The sequence below is a fragment of the Rhagoletis pomonella genome, unplaced genomic scaffold (assembly GCF_013731165.1).
Source record: "Rhagoletis pomonella isolate Grant_MI unplaced genomic scaffold, Rhpom_1.0 Rhpom_scaffold_00008, whole genome shotgun sequence".
Taxonomy (NCBI): Eukaryota; Metazoa; Arthropoda; class Insecta; order Diptera; family Tephritidae; genus Rhagoletis; species Rhagoletis pomonella.
This window is the reverse complement of record NW_023458562.1, coordinates 12,991,464-13,009,006: the sequence shown is the minus strand read 5'-3', so window position 1 is coordinate 13,009,006 and position 17,543 is coordinate 12,991,464. Positions and strand designations below refer to the sequence as shown.

Below are 17,543 nucleotides of genomic sequence, written 5' to 3'. Positions count from 1 at the left end.
GTCCCAATTTTGCAGGAATCAATAAATATACAAAGATTGATTAATTAGGAACACGTAGCAATAATTTTGAACATGTAGCCCTTTAGATAAGTACAATTTTTAGCACATGAAAAAATGGATGTATTAACAATATTTGCAATTTCATGTAGACCAAAAGGAAGGTGTGCAGCAAAGTGAATTTTTGGACATGCCATTTTAAAAAGCCATGCAGAGTGCATATTTATATTTGTGGACGGTAGCCAGCCACCATAAACTGCACAGCTGTTGACTCCACAGCTTTTATTTGATGACTTTTGTACCATTTCCGAGAGGATGCATGAGCTTTTTTGGAAGCAAATATTCTATGTCAGTAAAACATAATTTAAGCTTAACTTTTAAATGTATAATAATTTGAGCACTGTTTTGTATTAGGTACGTAACAGCGCGGTAGGATGCCGCTTGAATTAGCGCCTGGCGACTTTATCCACTGGTGCATTACCTCATACCAGCACTAAAAGAAACAGGTACTAACAAAAATAAGTAGGTAGTGAAGTTCATGTATCTATTTACTGTATAAACTGCTTTTGTATGGATGCCATTGCCAGCAAACTAAACCAGAAACTGTCTACATTCACCATGGAAATATACCTACTACAATTCACCAAGGAAAGGCCAAAATAGTTCCATGTAGAAGCTCATAGCTCACACACATAGCACAAAGCTCGATTTGGTGTTTAATGCATGTGCTCGCCGGCAGAACTGCTTCCACTTTTTCGCCAGGTTTGCGTTCGTAGGAAACGAAAATAAAACTTATATAGCACGCTTTCCTTTTGTTTTCACTATTACACTTTGCCACTACACGCTTCATTTTGCTCTTTAATGTCTCAATAATTGTTTAAAACCACGCAGAAATATTAACGCACAAATATTAAAATTGCACTTTGGTTTTTTCGTATGCTCACATTCAACAATTGCACCAAGATGACGTCACGCACACAGCTCATTCTGTCAAAATCACAAAGAGCGGTACCGCGATTGGCGCAATCTCTATTTCTCTCAATCGTGATTGTAATGTTTAAAATCTCTTAGTTTAGTTAATAGGAAAGAGAAAATAGTTAATTTCAGTAGAGAAAACTGAGTCGAAGAGACACTCAGTTTTACTCTTCAATTTTTGAGTTTTAAAATTGCAATAAGCTGAAATACTTCTATAATATAAAAATTCGAGTATTTTACTCTTATTAATTCGTCTTAAAACCCCTTTCAGTTGTTTTTATTTTTTCAGTCCTGGTTGACATTTTCATGGAAACACCCATATGTAAGTGTGTAAGTATTGCGGCTGTATTTTAATGCTCAAAAACATCTGCTCGAACAGATATCACTAGTGTGGTTTGTTCATATAAAAGTTGCAGCACTTAAGTAAATTAAGCCTTTAGAATATTTTCCAGTACGAACAATGAAACCAATTTGTGTGTTAAAGTACATAAGACATACATATTATGATAATTGAATAAGTATTCTCAAACAATCGAATTTTTACACTTGAAAATTTTATGAGTAGGTAAGTACTTATGTATGAAAGTATGTATGTATGTACATATTTTGTGTTCTACAACAACGTCTTGCTGAAAAAAAAAACTGTTGAAAAAGCCAACAATTCTGGAATGTATTTAAAATGTTTCAATAATATGCCAATTAAAATCACAAGTACTTTTATTTATATTCAATACTAACTGATTACTTCGTGAGGTTTTAGAATTTATGAAACACCAACTAAATTAGCTTCTCCGTCTGCAAGAGCCACTACCTGATTTTTATGGTTTCACAGCCTAAAAATATGCAAAAAACTCCAAACAATTTTATTCCATGCAAAACTCGCTTTAAATAAATAACATAAGCTTATTTATTAAAAAGGACACATTTTAACAGATACCAACTGGGGATTCGCTACGCTAAATTTTTATTTCAAAAATTTTCTAAACCGAAAACGTTGATGCCTAAGAGTATGCAATATGAAAATTAAGTTATGCAATAGGAATCAGTCAATTCTGGCTGTGTGATATACAAGTAACTTGGTATTGCCTGTTTTTAGGCGTTCCTGCTTACCACTTAGATAATTTTAGAGCAGGCTGGCTTTTTTGATTCACATGAGAACCGAATCCGTTAATATAATAAGAAACATATTTCTGAATGCTTTAATGAATAAAAATCGTGCAAAAATGAATTCGTTTTTATATTCTTCCAAAAAATTTGTTTTCTGGTAATAACTAATCTTGCTATTTTAATCTTCATCAAACACTCAATGACCACTCTCTTACTCACTACTACTCTTGTCACCTCCTTCTTCTTCTTGCTCTTCAAACAATTCGACCGCCAATTAAATGTCCAATAATAAATTTCCGTCACTACTTTGTCGAGCGCTGTGAATGAAATTCCGTACAAATGTTTGCTAATTTGCTTGTAATTGCTTTAGCAAAATATCGCCACAAACCATTTGTTACATATGTATGTACATATAACCGTTGTGTCAGTTAGACGGTGGTGTAGCAACAGCGACCACAAATGAATTTCGCTATCTCAAACCACAAATGATGCCGTCATTACAGGGCAAAGTCTTGTACGTACTTTTGTATGGGAGAGTGCTGATGTTTTGTGTAAGATATTTCTGTAAGTGTGTGTGTGTGTTTGTGATTGTATGTGATGTATCATCGTCATGTCAATGCCAGCAATTAATTGGCTAAATTTATAGGAAAATAGATATTGCGTCGAAACTACTATATTTATCGATCAATTGCTAACTAAAAGACTAAAAGGCCAAAAATGGCATTAGCGTTAGTAAATTTCGCGCTTGGTAAATTTCGTGTAACGTATTAATGCATGTAAAATAATTATGTAAGCTTGCTGCTATATTCTAAAAAAACATACTAAGCATACAAAATAGTGTCTTCAGCGTATATTCTTTTTTTTTAATGCTAAAATTTGGAAGGACTAAAAAAAAATATATTAACGCATTAAATTTAAACGCAGCAACCTTTTTATTGATGTAAAATGTTAACTGCCGGTTTCACCAAAAATTTAAGTGAAAAGGGCTTTTTGTCTTCCGTGAGTTTTTATATTAAATTAAAAACAAAAAACTCGTTTTATATTAAAAGAAAGAAGCTATAAATACCATGATAAAAATATAGTAAGTTAGAACCGCCGAGAGGCACTTTTAAAATTCTTGACGTTTCCAAACAATTTAATTTTTAAATTTACTCACAAACTCACACACACAATTTCATTTTCAATCTCAAGCAACAAAAATTTCGAACAATTTCAATTTTTTATTTTCACTTTTATATGATTTTAAAATGTTGGCAAACTTCAAAAAAAAATCATGGCCTACAAATTGAGAGAACGGTTATACCTGGCTATGTTTTTATCATGATAAATACGATAAGGGATTATTAAACTATTTCCAAATGATATAAAAAAAATTTTAGAGGTATTCCCTTAAACTGGCAAACCTCGAAACACTTTTACTAAACTGTCAAAATTTCAATAACCAATGTTGTCCCAAAGCCTTAAATCCATGACGATGAAAACTTGTCCAGCGGTGGAAGCTTTTTAAAGCCATGTTTAAATTATATATGCACATGCAGTGATTAAAAGCTCTCTTTGGTCGTCGCTGACGTCTGATGAGGAAATAGCAACTAACTTCTACCAGATGTTAAATGTTCAAGATCAATACAATTTTCGAATATAAACATGTTTTTAAGGAATCATTTATTTGTGCAGTTATGCGGCGGAAGTTGCAGGTTCGAAATTTTAATTTTCAGTTTAAAACTTATTCGTTTACGAATTTACCCAAACGAGCATATAATTTTAAAAGCTCTTCAGATTTCAAAACCGTTTAAAACACATTTAAATTAAAATAAAAGTTGCTTATTATTATTTTACAGATATTTTAAACTTTGTGAGCTTTAGCGTAACATGTTTAAGGCTCAGTTACTCTAGGCTTAACTTAATTTACGTAAGAAATCGTCAACTTCAATTTGTCGCTTATAAGCCACATCGAAAAATTCCTGGCCAATATTTTAGGTTGACTTTCGTAAATTAAGTCTAGACTAACTGAGCCTTAAGTAAACGCGTTTTAAAAGCTCAGATAAATCGAAAGCTTTTCTACAGATTTTTTTTACTTTTTCACCTTTCTTAAGCTATTAAAGTTTCTTTTGCTTAAAAAAAGTTCCTTTAAGGTAAAAATTAATATTTTTTCGTGGTGTTTAGTACGCTTATCGGTATCCATACAATTTATAATGGCAGTAATATCCAAAAATAAATATCTTGAAGAAAGCACTTGAGCCTTATTTTCGAAGTTACTTTTCCATAAATAAGTAAATGGTAAAAATTAAAGTTTCATACTTCAATCGAAAGCTTTCTCAGAACAAGCTTTTTCTGGTTTTTGCGTATGAATAAGTTTTCAAAACTATTTTTAATATTTTAAAATTAAATGAAAGCATTTCGCGCCCAAGCAATCTTTTAATTTAAACGTTTCACAAATTTGAAGTTTGAGCTTTAAAGAGTACCTACACACATATGGACATTCCCATGGTAGCGCACGTGACAGTCGTACGATTTCAATGTGATACAAATAACGAATACCATTTGTTTTCTTTAACTTTTTTGGGCCATTGTACAGCACATAATTACCTCTATATTTAACCGAAAAATTAAATCAATCGAACTGCTTGGTCCTGAAATATAAGCATTTAAAGAGAGTGTCGTTACGTGACAAAAAATGGAAGTTGATTTTTTCTTTTCTTACAAAATCGCAAAACTCTGCGAATTGTGGATGGCTATTTTGATCAAACTTATTTTGATATGATTTGGAGCAATTCTAGTTGTTTTTAGAGTTTTTTGAATTAATGCAAATTGTTTCAATTCTCTTTTACAACAAGTGTGAAACGTGACGTGACGTGGCGTCACGTGACATAAATTTCCATCGTTATATTTTCGTTAATATTGCTTTTAAATGACTTTTCAACGCAAAAAAACATGTATTTTATGTAGAATATACTTTATATTTTGATTTCAGCGCCAATTCAGGGTCAATTTATTAGAAATTTATGATTTATTATGTTTCAACCACATACGCCAAATTCGAACCAAATCGGACCATAAATACGGTTTTTCGAAATATCTCGACCTTGGCACCACCTAGGAAGACCATTTTATGCAAACATGATTCTACTTACATAGCCAGTATATATTTTAAAAAGCAGACAAATCGGCCCGTAAATACGTTAGATATACAACTTTTATTTTTTTTTGTCGTGGTGGACCTTCCGCTGGAAACACCCATATGTATTTACAAAACGAATAGCTACTTCGAATAGCAGACTCTAGTCACGTCATCTTCTTCTTCCTATTCCATTGAACATTAAAGTACCACTACTATTACTCTTTCATCAACTTTTGCAAGTACGTACTTCACTAAAATATTTCATATCAACTTTTTCTATTTTCTTTTTGCAGAACTTGAACCAGCATTTCCCTATCGTGACGTGACCATCAAACGTGGCGTCGATGCGAATGAATTATATGAAGTGCTCGGTGAAGTGGGCAGGTGAGTCGAGTGCAAACAATTACAAAATACGCTAGTTAAAAATAAAAATTACAAATTTTCATTGCACAAATTAACGAGAGCTTAAACTTTATTACGTGCCAAATAAACACGGTTTAAATGCTTTTCAAAAGTTATTGCACGTTAAGGAGTAGTTCAGTGGCCAAAATGATGCTACTGAGACAGTTAAGAAATCGTTTTTAGTGTGTATTAAGAAAAATATTAAAATTTTACAATTATTTTTAAGCATTAAACTGCACATGAAGGTTATGAGTTTGCTATTTTAGATATTTATTATGCTTGGAGCGTAGCTCTTTCAATTGCCCGCTTTCTTCGACCATAACTAATTTAATTTTATATACACATTGCATAATCATTACCCTTAGAGGCAAATTCGGCACCGTCTACAAATGCCAGGAGAAGACATCTGGCCTGAAGTTGGCCGCTAAATTCGTGCCCATCCCCAAGCGTGAAGATCGTCGCAATGTTGAGCGAGAAGTGGAAATTATGAATTCCCTACAACATCACCTCATCATACAATTGTATGCGGCGTATGAGTATCAGAAAATGATGTGCGTCGTGCTGGAATTGTAAGTAGAAATTTTAAGATTTTTTTTCATTATGGAATACAATAATTCCATAATGAAAAAAATCTTATCGCGCCCTCTCACCGTTGCTCTCCGCTGTTCTTAAGTTAACCAATAAGCAGCGAAAGATTTCGTTTGCCGCATAGCACAGGCATGCAATTCTCAACCTGTTTATACAATTTTTAGTGAAAAGGCAATAGTTGCTTGGATTATTTTTTTCATTAATAACAAAAAAACAACACCGATACAATGAAGCCCTGTCCGTTTTTAGTGGTCTCATTTGAAAAACGTCTTCTTGTCAAAAAAAGTTAATTTAAGTCCACATTTAGGTACCAGATGAAAACACTTTTAAAAACATGTGAACTCAATTAAAACTTTTTTTAATTCAGAAAATAAAATCCTATAAAATAAATGAATAAAAATTATATTTTCTTTTTAAGCCATAGGATCTAAAAAATTTAAGAAAGCTAAATTAAAAAATAAAGTAATTTAACAAAACCAGAGAAAAATAAAATAAATTTCTAAAAATTAAATGAAATGAAAAAAAAAATATTTTTCTTTTAAAAATAATATATTCGGAAAATTAAATTCAAAAAGGAGAAAAATTATACTATTAAAAATAAATTAAAATCAGTTCCTAAAATTTTTATTAAACAAAAAAAGGAAATTAAAAAAAAGTGATTAAATAAGGAAAAAATATGTTTTTATAAGTTAAATTAATTAAAAAAAAAAATGATTTTCCTGTTTAAAACAATAAAATCAAAAATAAAAAAAATACAATTAAATAAGTTCCTAAAACTAAAATGAAATTTAAAGAAAAACTTATTTTTAAAACAATAAAAATTTGAAGACAATTAAATTAAAAAAATATAATAATAATTAAAAAAATATATGTTCCCGAAAATTAAGTCAAATTAAAAAAAAAAACCTTTTTTTATTAAAATAATACCATTTAAAAACTAAAAAAAATAAACAAAATTTATTTAAAAAGGGGAAAATTCATTAAAATAAAATAAAATAAATCCACTGTCCGACTACTCGACCTCGACACTTCCGAATCGCCCACCAGTACTTTGCTCACTCGACCATTACGACTGTTGGAACAACGCGAGCAAAATGGCTTACAAGTGCTGTCTGTCGAGAGAGCTTTTCACCGAGAGAGATGGCAATGGAGCTTTTTTCGTAATACTTTCATGCCAGAATAAACAAAGTCTTTCAAACCATCTTGTCAACTTTATTGCAATTGTCTTACAAACGACTTTTAATTATCTTAGCCAGAATTGCCCTGCAAATAGAATTCTTTAAAAGGAATTTTCTACATATTCCAGTTAAAATTTCAAAAGTAGGTATCAAACAAAAGCTGTTTTTGAAAACCTTTAATGTGTGCATATTTTAAAATGGGGTTGCTAGCTTCGAAAAGTCTCAAAATTAAATTTATAAAAAAGAAAAAACAATTTTAAGAGAGCTCTGAATTCTGCTATCACTGAGGATGAAAATCCTCTTATTGGTACAGATCCTAAAATATGCGTGGGTATCGATAACAGTATATCTCTAGTCATGGACGCCTGCTCATATGCCTTCGGCAGTGCTCAAGTCGTCTGTATACCAGTGCAGGATACTAATCTGGATGCTGTGAAATTTCATCCCTCTGATGAGTTCTAAAAAGTTCATTTTATATTCGCGTGTCATGCAGACATAATATCGAAGCACTCGTTTTTTTCTTATTCTTTTCCACCGTGTCTATTTTTCTTCACTTTTAGCTACTGCTGACAATTACAAGCAAAGTTTGCCGTACTATTTTTTAACCCTCTTGAATTGTAGAAATTCATAGCGAAATTCACTTTTCTATTACATTTTCGGTGATTTTTTGTTTTCTATTTTCATTCAATTTTTTTCTTTTCTGCAAAGTTTTTCCACTTTATCCTTTAAGCAAACTTTTTCTCTCGTTATTCAATTTCTATATTCTATCACATAAGCATATTTTTATTGTCATTTCCGCAATGCATTCTCACACAGAAGTCTTCTTGAACTCTTTCTTCTATATTTGCTTTCAGCACCTGCTCAATTTTCGTATTATGTAAATATGCTTGTACTATTTATGTAAATAGAGGCATACATATGTACATAGAACACTTGAAAAGTTTAGCGCATATTTTTTTATTGTAAAACTCTTGCTTTTTAAACTCATGTTTCAAGTCTTTTCTGATTGTGCTGTGGTTGCAGTTGAATAAGTTTTTGAAGACATTCAATTCACAGGTGTGCTGTTTAGAAAAGTTTTCTGAATGACTCCTTAGACACCTGAACGTATGTATGTACATACATAAATGGGCAGCTAGCACGTGAGTGCAAAGAAAACTCGAATATCGCGGTTCTGCTCATCCTCGTTTTAATTTTCGCACATTCAGTTATTTGCTTCATATACGAACATACATGTACATACATATATGTAGACTTCACTTTTTGTTCGATTTTTGTAGGTTTTGCAACTAAATTGTTTTTTTGTAATATTTTTTAAATTCAGTTCATGCAAACTATGTATGTATGTATATAATTATGAATATGAATATGAATATGGATATGAATATGAATATGAATATGAATATGAATATGAATATGAATATGAATATGAATATGAATATAAATATGAATATGAATATCAAAATGAATATGAATATGAATAAGAATATGAATGTGAATATGAATATGAATATTAATATGAATATGAATATGAATATGAATATGAATATGAATACGAATATTAATATGAATATGAATATGAATATGAATATGAATATGAATATGAATATTAATATGAATATGAATATGAATATGAATATGAATATGAACATGAATATGAATGTTAATATGAATATGAATATGAATATGAATATGAATATGAATATTAATATAAACATAAATATACATATAAACGGACGGATTAAATAAGAATGTTGTGAAGTAAAGTGCGTAATGATTTTTTGATGAAATGTGAGCAGGAAAGATTGTTACTCATATCCTCGCCCATGGCGTTTGAGCAACATTTTCCTTGTTAAATCTTGATTTTTTTCATTCATAACGCAAACTTAAAATGAAAATATCTTAAGAAAATTACCTGAGGTAGAAAAGCTTTGGTTAGGCCACAGGAGGGTTCCGGACTATGGAATACTATGGTAGCTCCGTGTTTTGCAAGCCAGTTTGCCTGTTCATTAGTACTGTATGCTTAGCTCCAAAAGCATTTAGGGCAACGAAGGAATCCTATACCAGCTTTGATATCTAATATGTGCAAATTCAGTGTAAGAAAGGCTGCTTGGGTGCCCAAAAAGAAACCATAACCCTAAAAGAGGAAGTGATAATAATAAATTCGTTAATACCATCAAAGCTAGTAGCGTGAATAATTTTACCATCAGTTTTATTTGTTGTATTTGTACTTATTAAATAGTAACCAAAGTAAGATATAAGCTACATCTAACCCTTGAATAGTGGGGTTCGCTAGGGAGAAGTATCACTACTGACGGTTTTTACGGCCACTTTTTCCCGCCTCTCGGTCCCGATCAAGGCCGCTTTTTCGGCTGTCGTAAAATCTTCATTTTCCTTCTACGACTGGAAATATGTAGCTACATTGGAACTGCGGTGAACTTATTATGTTGCTTAAGAATACATTGGGCCTGACATTTTGTTGAGCTGCGGCTAGCATCTATTGCAGAGTATGGAAGTGCACGATGTTCCAGCTACGATATTGCCGTTTCTGCCTAAGACGACAGCTTTTACCTCTCTTATGTGTCCGTAGATGGCATCCAAAAAATCTTTAATTTGCTGCAAAAAATAACCATGTCAAAAATAACTCAATATTTGCAAGACCAAAGCTGCAAGTAGCTATTGTTTGTAGTTGAGTTCTAAAATATTACACCCACCTTCAAAAGAAGCAATCTCAACCTATCCATTACAGTGTTTGAATTTTTAAACATCTCGGTAAATCTGCTTAACTGACCGTTGCTTCATTAAAGTTTTATAGGGTCATGAAAATTTTAAATGTGTCACATCAAATTTTTAATAGCCTTTTCCATTTTTACAAAGTACCAAAGTTGCATAAGAGTGGCATCCACAAGCAATTTATGCGTACATTCATATGTATGTCTAAAAACATATTTATTAACCAAAAATTACCAAGTGCCTAGCAGCAGGCTACATAAACCTGTATGTGACGAAGGGTTCTAATTACTTTACTGCAATGCAGTTTTATGGACTAGACACTTCGTAAAACATATTTCACACTTCATACTTGATGTTAGTGTTTAATATTTGCTGCTGTTGATAAACCAGATTGAGATGTAGAAGCAGTGCCTCTTTTGTCGCCACTATTGTTGTTGCTGCTACTCAGAAGTTGCGTGCAATTTGCCTGCCTAACTACCTGTCAAGCTAGCTTGCCGTTTGTGGTTCATACTAATAATTTATGGTAACTTAAATTGATAACAAAATTCCGAAACACTCACCATGCTCGAGACAACGAATGGCAACAACAATGACAGCAAGTTGTAAGTTGTGTCAAAATATGCGTAAACAAAGTTGCAATGAAACATATTTATGCATGCATACTACTGAATGGCATGTTCCAGCGCAAAAAGGTATATAGGTAAGGGGGTCGTTGAGATTTCGGTGCTAAAATTTCCGCCCACCTTAGTTTAAGCTTTGGAGTGTCAACATTTTTGTAAGTAAAATAAATTGTTTATTTTATTAAAGTGTTGAAAAGAAAATACAAAGGGAAGGTAAGGAGATGTACTCGCATGTCTGGTGCAGCAGGAGAAACTAATTCGTGGCATTCGAAAAAGAAGTAAATATTTAGTCCAACCAAACAGACCTTGGGAGCGCAGCTGTGGGCTAGTTAAGCAAGCAACAAGTAAAACATACCTTTGCAAGCATAGCATTCAAATTTAGATAGTTTGATGCTGCTTGAAGCGCCTAAATGTATGCACTCATCGCGTACTGAGTAAAACAGTTTCGTCAGCACAAATAAAGCGTTGAATAACTTTTCAACTACCAGCTGCAGATTGCTTTTTGCACAAAAATGCTGCTTGGCAACGCAACATAAATGAGCTCTTGGCCTGGCATACGAACTGCTACAGACCTACAGTCATACATTTACATACATACACATACTTTTGGCTACATATGCATCTGTTTTTGTTTACTCTTACATGTATTTTAGCTGCAACAAGTTTATTGAAAGTTTTCCCAATAGACTGCTGCAGCTACAAGCTGTTGTTGAGTTCTTGCTGCGTAACTGCTGTGAGGACGGTGGCCTTCACTAAGAGATAAGCATGCTTTAAGGCGCTAAAGCTCATCACCAAAATTTTATTGTTTAAATAACTTTTGTAAGCATCGCAAGTCCGCAAACAAATATTAACTTTTGCTGTTTTGTGGGTTAATAGTGCATATGAGTTTGCACCTGAAGGCAGTTCGCAGTTTGTGCCCTGACAAGAGCATAATTGGAAGTTGAAAGCACACTTTCCGAAGAATTGAGAGACCACAATTGTACTTGAGCCGATATCAACAGTCGCGCTCAAAGTGGAAACAGGTTATGGATAAAAATATCCAATAATTTTGGAATGTTACCGATAAAGATGAATATATGCTGATCAATCGATATATTTACCGATAACAAATATAGATTTTAATTTTGATCAATATATCATTGTCCATCGCAATTAATGTATCGAGCCGATTATATCGATAACAACACGATTAACAATATCGATTACAATATAAACCGATATATCGACCATCACATCAAAAATATGGCCACAAGCTATCAGCAATAATATCGATTCTATCTCGTCAACCGCCAAGCTAATGGGACTGCGAATATCCGGTGTAATATTTAGTCTCGCCACGCGAAGAGCAACAGGGCATCCACCATAATTGAAAGATGCTTCTTAGTGTTAAATCATTATTTAATTAAAATATGTATCAAAATCAGACGAAAAATATGTACAAATATTTTAAAGAGGGTTGCCACCTGTTTTAAAGTTTATTTAAAAAATTAAATTAAAATACGAATGTCAAAGGGAAGGGTTATAAGAAAACATTAGTTTAAAAATATTTTTTTTCTTAATGCTACCTACGTATTCGAAATGTAATATCTAACTATGTACATTTCAAAACGAGATGTCAAATAAAAAAAAAATTTGAAGTTAGATCTTCTTTCTGTTGAAATTTGTTGAAATGAAAAACTCTCTTCTCTTCACTCAGAAGCTGACTTAGATGAAGCATTTGGGATATTTATTAAGATTTTTGAATAGTGTTGTCACCTGTTTATAAAGTCAAATTCAATTTAGGCGTTTTAATACCATGCGGGCTCATTAATTATATCCATCTATTTATCTTCGTTAGTTTTTGTTAAAAATTCAATGTATTTTTGAAACTTTTCAAATGTTTATTTATTTAGTTTATTGGTTGGTTTATCATTTACCTCTCACCTTTTCACACTACCAGAGTCGAAGGCGGTGAACTATTCGATCGCGTGGTCGATGATGAATTTGTGCTGACCGAACGTGTTTGTGTGGTATTCATACGTCAAGTTTGTGAAGCTATGGAATTTATACATCGCAATAATATTTTACATCTCGACTTGAAGCCAGAGAATATTTTGTGCCTAACACAAGAGGGAAATCGTATTAAAATCATCGATTTCGGTTTGGCACGCAAATATGATCCCAATAAGCGATTGCAGGTAAGCAAGAGTGAAATAATATTTCTTGTGGCAAATAATTTACAGCTAACGTATTAGAAAAGATGTTTATTAATATGTACATACGTATGTATGTATAGGGGCATGAAAATTATGAATGAAAATATAACAAAACACATAGTGAACATATTTTAAAGAAAAACAAGTAAGAAAGTCTAAGTTCGGGTGGATCCGAACATTAAATACCCAACGCAAGTATTAAATATATGTTTTTTCACCTTTCCGAAAGCTACCGCTAGATGGTAAACCGGGGTGTATCAATTTTGAGTAAATTAGCGTCCTTAAATTTCGAAATATTGCAGTTTCAAGCATTTCTGAAATTTACCGTTATATGAAAAGCGGCCGTAATTTTAGTCCGATTTCAATAATTTTCAACGTTTTGCTTTTATGTGGCAAGCACAATAAAAATACCGAGTTTGGTACAAATTGGTAAAACGGTTACCGATATACATATATGTGATCATAAGTGGGCGGTGTCACGCCCATTTTCCAAAATTTTACCATAAACGTATTTCTTGGTAAAGAATTGTTGCAAGCATCAATTTTGAATAAATTAGCTTTAGTATTTACTGATTTATCGAAGATTTTGTATTTCTCTAAATTACCGTTATATGGGATGTGGGCATGGTTATTGTCCGAGTTTTTAAAATTTCGGCCATTTAGTATGCTGTACCAAGGCCAACAACTGTGCCATGGTTGGAAGAAATTGGTGCAGCGGTTACCAAGATATACACATGTAACCATAAGTGGGCTACGCCCATTTTCCAAAAATGTATAATATTCTTATTTTTCGTCTAAAAATTGTTGTAATTATCAATTTTGAGTGAATAATCTTCAGTAGTTACTAAAATATCGCAGTTTTCGTATTTCCGGAAAATTACCGTTATATGGGATGTGGGCGTGGTTATTGTCCGATTTTTTAAATTTTCGGCAATTTAGTATGCTGTATGAAGTCCAACAACTGTGCCAAGTTTGGAAGAAATTGGTGCAGCGGTTACCAAGATATACACATGTGACCATAAGTGGGCGTGGCTACGCCCATTTTCCAAAAATTCAAAATATTCTTAATTTTCGTCTTAAAATTATTGTAAATATCAATTTTGAGTGAATTATCTTCAGTAGTTACTAAAATATCGCAGTTTTCGTATTTCTGGAAATTACCGTTATATGGGAAGTGGGCGTGGTTACAGTCTGATTTCGCCCATTTTCAATATCAACCTACCTTGGATTAACGGAAACCTGCATACCAAATTTCGTTGAGATATCTCAATTTTTGCTCGAGTTATCGTGTACACAGACGGACGGACAGACGGACGGACAGAAAGACATGGCTTAATCGATTTCTCTATTCATTCTGAGCATTTATGTATACATTTGTCTATATCTATCTCGATTCGTTTCGGCTGTTACAAACAACCGTTATGTGAACAAAATTAATATACCCTTGTGCACAAGTGCGCTCAGGTATAATAATCTCGAAGCGCTTTAAAACACAGTAGCATAAAAAATAGCTTCATTAGAGCGTAAATTCTCGCTTCACGAAATCGCGCTATTAGATTCTTACTTAAACAACCAAAACATCAATGTCTACCAATTTGATTAAACCCCACAGCAGAAAGCTTATCTAATATAAACTCTTTAGATAAAAGTTGTTTTCACACATTTCGAGTTTTTTTATTTGCTCACTGCTCTATGCATCTACATTAACTGCATTAACATTTTCGCACTTGTTGCCCCCCAATTACTACCACCACAGCAACCTGGTTATTTTCTTCACATCGTTAGTTGCTCATACGCAGCATAGTGCCACACGCGCACAGTATTCGCTTTTAATTAGATTTTACCACCTCAAAGCTGGTACAATAGCTGATTCCCCGTTCTTTTATGCATTGGCAGCTTTCACTTCAATGTTTTCATCTTGTCACTAGTAATTAACTCACTTTCTTTCCCCCGCACAGCTCAACCGGAATTTGATGTTTGCTATTTTACTTTTACCTGTCTTTGCTCACTCTCTACTTTCAAATTAGTCTATGTTTTACTCTTCTAATTTGTTATTTTGTAATTATTTTATCGTGTTGCTTATTTTTACATTGCAATTTATTTATTTATTTTTTCTCTCTTGCCCCGCAGATCCTATTTGGTACACCCGAATTTGTCGCACCCGAGGTTGTGAATTTCGATTGTATTTCGTATGCGACGGATATGTGGAGTGTTGGTGTGATTTGTTATGTTCTGTAAGTGAAGCGACAAACTGCAAGCAATAAGATTGACTTAGAAAACTAATGCAAGTATGTGTGTTTGCATATTAGGGTGCATCACTGTAGATACAAAAAATATACAAACGGTACGGTTTTCTTTTCGGTATCATTAAATGTATTATATTTTAAGGCTGGCGCCAAAATATTTGGAAAAAAATATTACGATTTACTTGGGCTGGATCGATTTGAGAATTCCTACTTAAATTACATTTTTTTTAATTTTTTTACAAGAAATCACCTCATATTATAGAAGGCTTAAAAGCCCTACATTCCAATTTTTAAACATTTTATGAACTGAATCAAAATAATGAGATTTTAATAGGTGTATTTTCAAATCGGGCCAGCACACGTACATCTTAATATTATTCCGAAATATTTTGGACGAAATCTTAAATTATAATAAATTTTATAATACCGGTGGAAAAGCTGCAACTTTTTTTGGTAAGGCATCCTAATGTAAATATTTACATATTATAGTTATTTGAAAAGTTCCTCAGTTATAGAGGAAAATTGGCTGCTCCTTAATGGAATTGTAGGCTGAATATATGTACATTAAAGTGGTCCAAAAATGTATGTAAAAAAATAAGGTCAGATTTTTAATGCCGCCACCCCCTAGGATTGTTATATACCGAAAAAAAATACCCATATTTTTTTATTTTGAAATAAAAAATAATTTAGGTAGTGCTCAAAGCGATCAAAGTTTTCCATGTATTTTATATGGAGAAAAAAACATCTTTTCGTAGAAATAGTGTAGAATTCTTGAAAATCAATATTTTTCGATCGGAAAACTTTACTTATCTTCAGGAGATTCCCAGTAATAATGCTCAATTGTTTCTTTAACAATTTTTTCATGGTAACTATATTTTATACGTCCTCCAAGGCCCTTAGAAAATGCAATGGGGGGACCAATAAAAAATCTTTAATCATAAAAAATGGTTAAATAAACAATTGGATATTAGTCTCCTGAAGAGAACCATAGTTTTCCGGTCGAAAAATATTGATTTTCAAGAGTTTTGTACCATTTCTACGAAAAATTGTTTTTTCTCCATATAAAATACATGGAAAACTTTGAACGCTTTGAGCACTCCCTAAATATTTCTTGATTTGAAAATAAAAAAATAGGGGTATATTTTTTTCGATATGGATCAATCCTAGGGTGTGCCGGCATTAAAACTCCGACTTTATTTTTTTGGACCACTCTAATGTACATACATACATAGAAGGAGGCTTGGCGGACGTAATAATGTAATATACTTTTCTAATCATCCAAGTGTCTGCCTTTGGGCTGGAGAAATTGTTTCTTGCAGTTGATTTGAATTTGGATTCAAATTTAAGGGCAAATTATTGTAGAAAGAAAACAAAATACAATTCCTTTTATGCAGAAAATGATTTATTGAAATTTAATTAATTTCAACATTGGCAGATCTTATGCAGTTTTTAGTTAGTATTGTTCCTAATAGCAACACATCTACTTCGAGTTGTATCACTATAATTTTAGTAGCTATGCTCTTTAATCAACTTAATAACTATTTCCTCCACTTCATCATTCCACAGCATCTCAGGTCTTTCGCCGTTCATGGGTGAAACCGATATTGAAACTATGGCCAATGTAACGATTGCAAAATACGATTTCGAAGATGAATCCTTTAGTAATGTGTCGCCCGAGTGCTTGGATTTTATAGCTAAATTGCTGGTAAAAGACTTGAGGTAAGTAAGAAATAAAATGAAAGTTTTGTTAAAAAAACAAAATAATATTTAAATAAGTAAAGAAGTATAAGTTCGGGCGAAACCGAAATTTTTTCCCGGCGCAGGTATAAAATATCGTCGTTTCAACTTTTTCTCAACTACCTTTGCTTGATAAGGAGGGGTGCTTTCCCCGATTTTAAACGTTTTCGATAATATGCTGACTTAATGAAATCATTGAACCAAGTTTGGTAGAAATCGATAAAGCGGCTACCGAGATAGACCTTTGTAGTCTTAAAGTTGGCGGTACCATGCCCAATTCCTAAATTCTATAACAGTCTTATTTATTGTTAACATACTGTTGTAATTAGTAACTTGGAGTAAATTAGTGTCCTCAGTTTTTGAAATATCGAAGTTTTCGTATTTTTTAAATTTACCGTTATACCGGAAGGAGGTGTCCGATTTGAATAATTGTCAACAAGTTGCTTTTCCCTACCAAGATTAGAAGGTGCACCAATTTTGGTTGAATTTGATGAATCGATTACCGAGATGCACATTTGTGGTCACAAGTGGGCAGCGCCACGCCCATTATCCAAAAATTTATAATAATCAAATTTTCTGCTAAGTTATTATTGCAATGAGAGATTTAGAGAGAATTAGCTTCAATAATTACTGATTAATCGCAGTTTTCG

The 17,543-nt window shown here is 32.6% G+C and overlaps 1 protein-coding gene across 2 annotated transcripts in view; it reads left to right on the top strand.

Annotated features, from left to right (window-relative positions):
* Window positions 1-17,543, top strand: part of LOC118744214 (probable serine/threonine-protein kinase HSL1) — a 113,581-nt gene that overhangs the window by 81,412 nt on the left and 14,626 nt on the right. The window contains exons 2-6 of one of the 2 annotated variants that reach the window (XM_036477071.1): window positions 5,491-5,581; window positions 5,965-6,168; window positions 12,655-12,892; window positions 15,041-15,144; window positions 16,723-16,875. In XM_036477071.1, the coding sequence (XP_036332964.1) occupies window positions 5,491-5,581; window positions 5,965-6,168; window positions 12,655-12,892; window positions 15,041-15,144; window positions 16,723-16,875 (790 nt within the window). The remainder of the gene's footprint in view (window positions 1-5,490; window positions 5,582-5,964; window positions 6,169-12,654; window positions 12,893-15,040; window positions 15,145-16,722; window positions 16,876-17,543) is intronic. The other variant, XM_036477072.1, reaches the window with a different exon arrangement.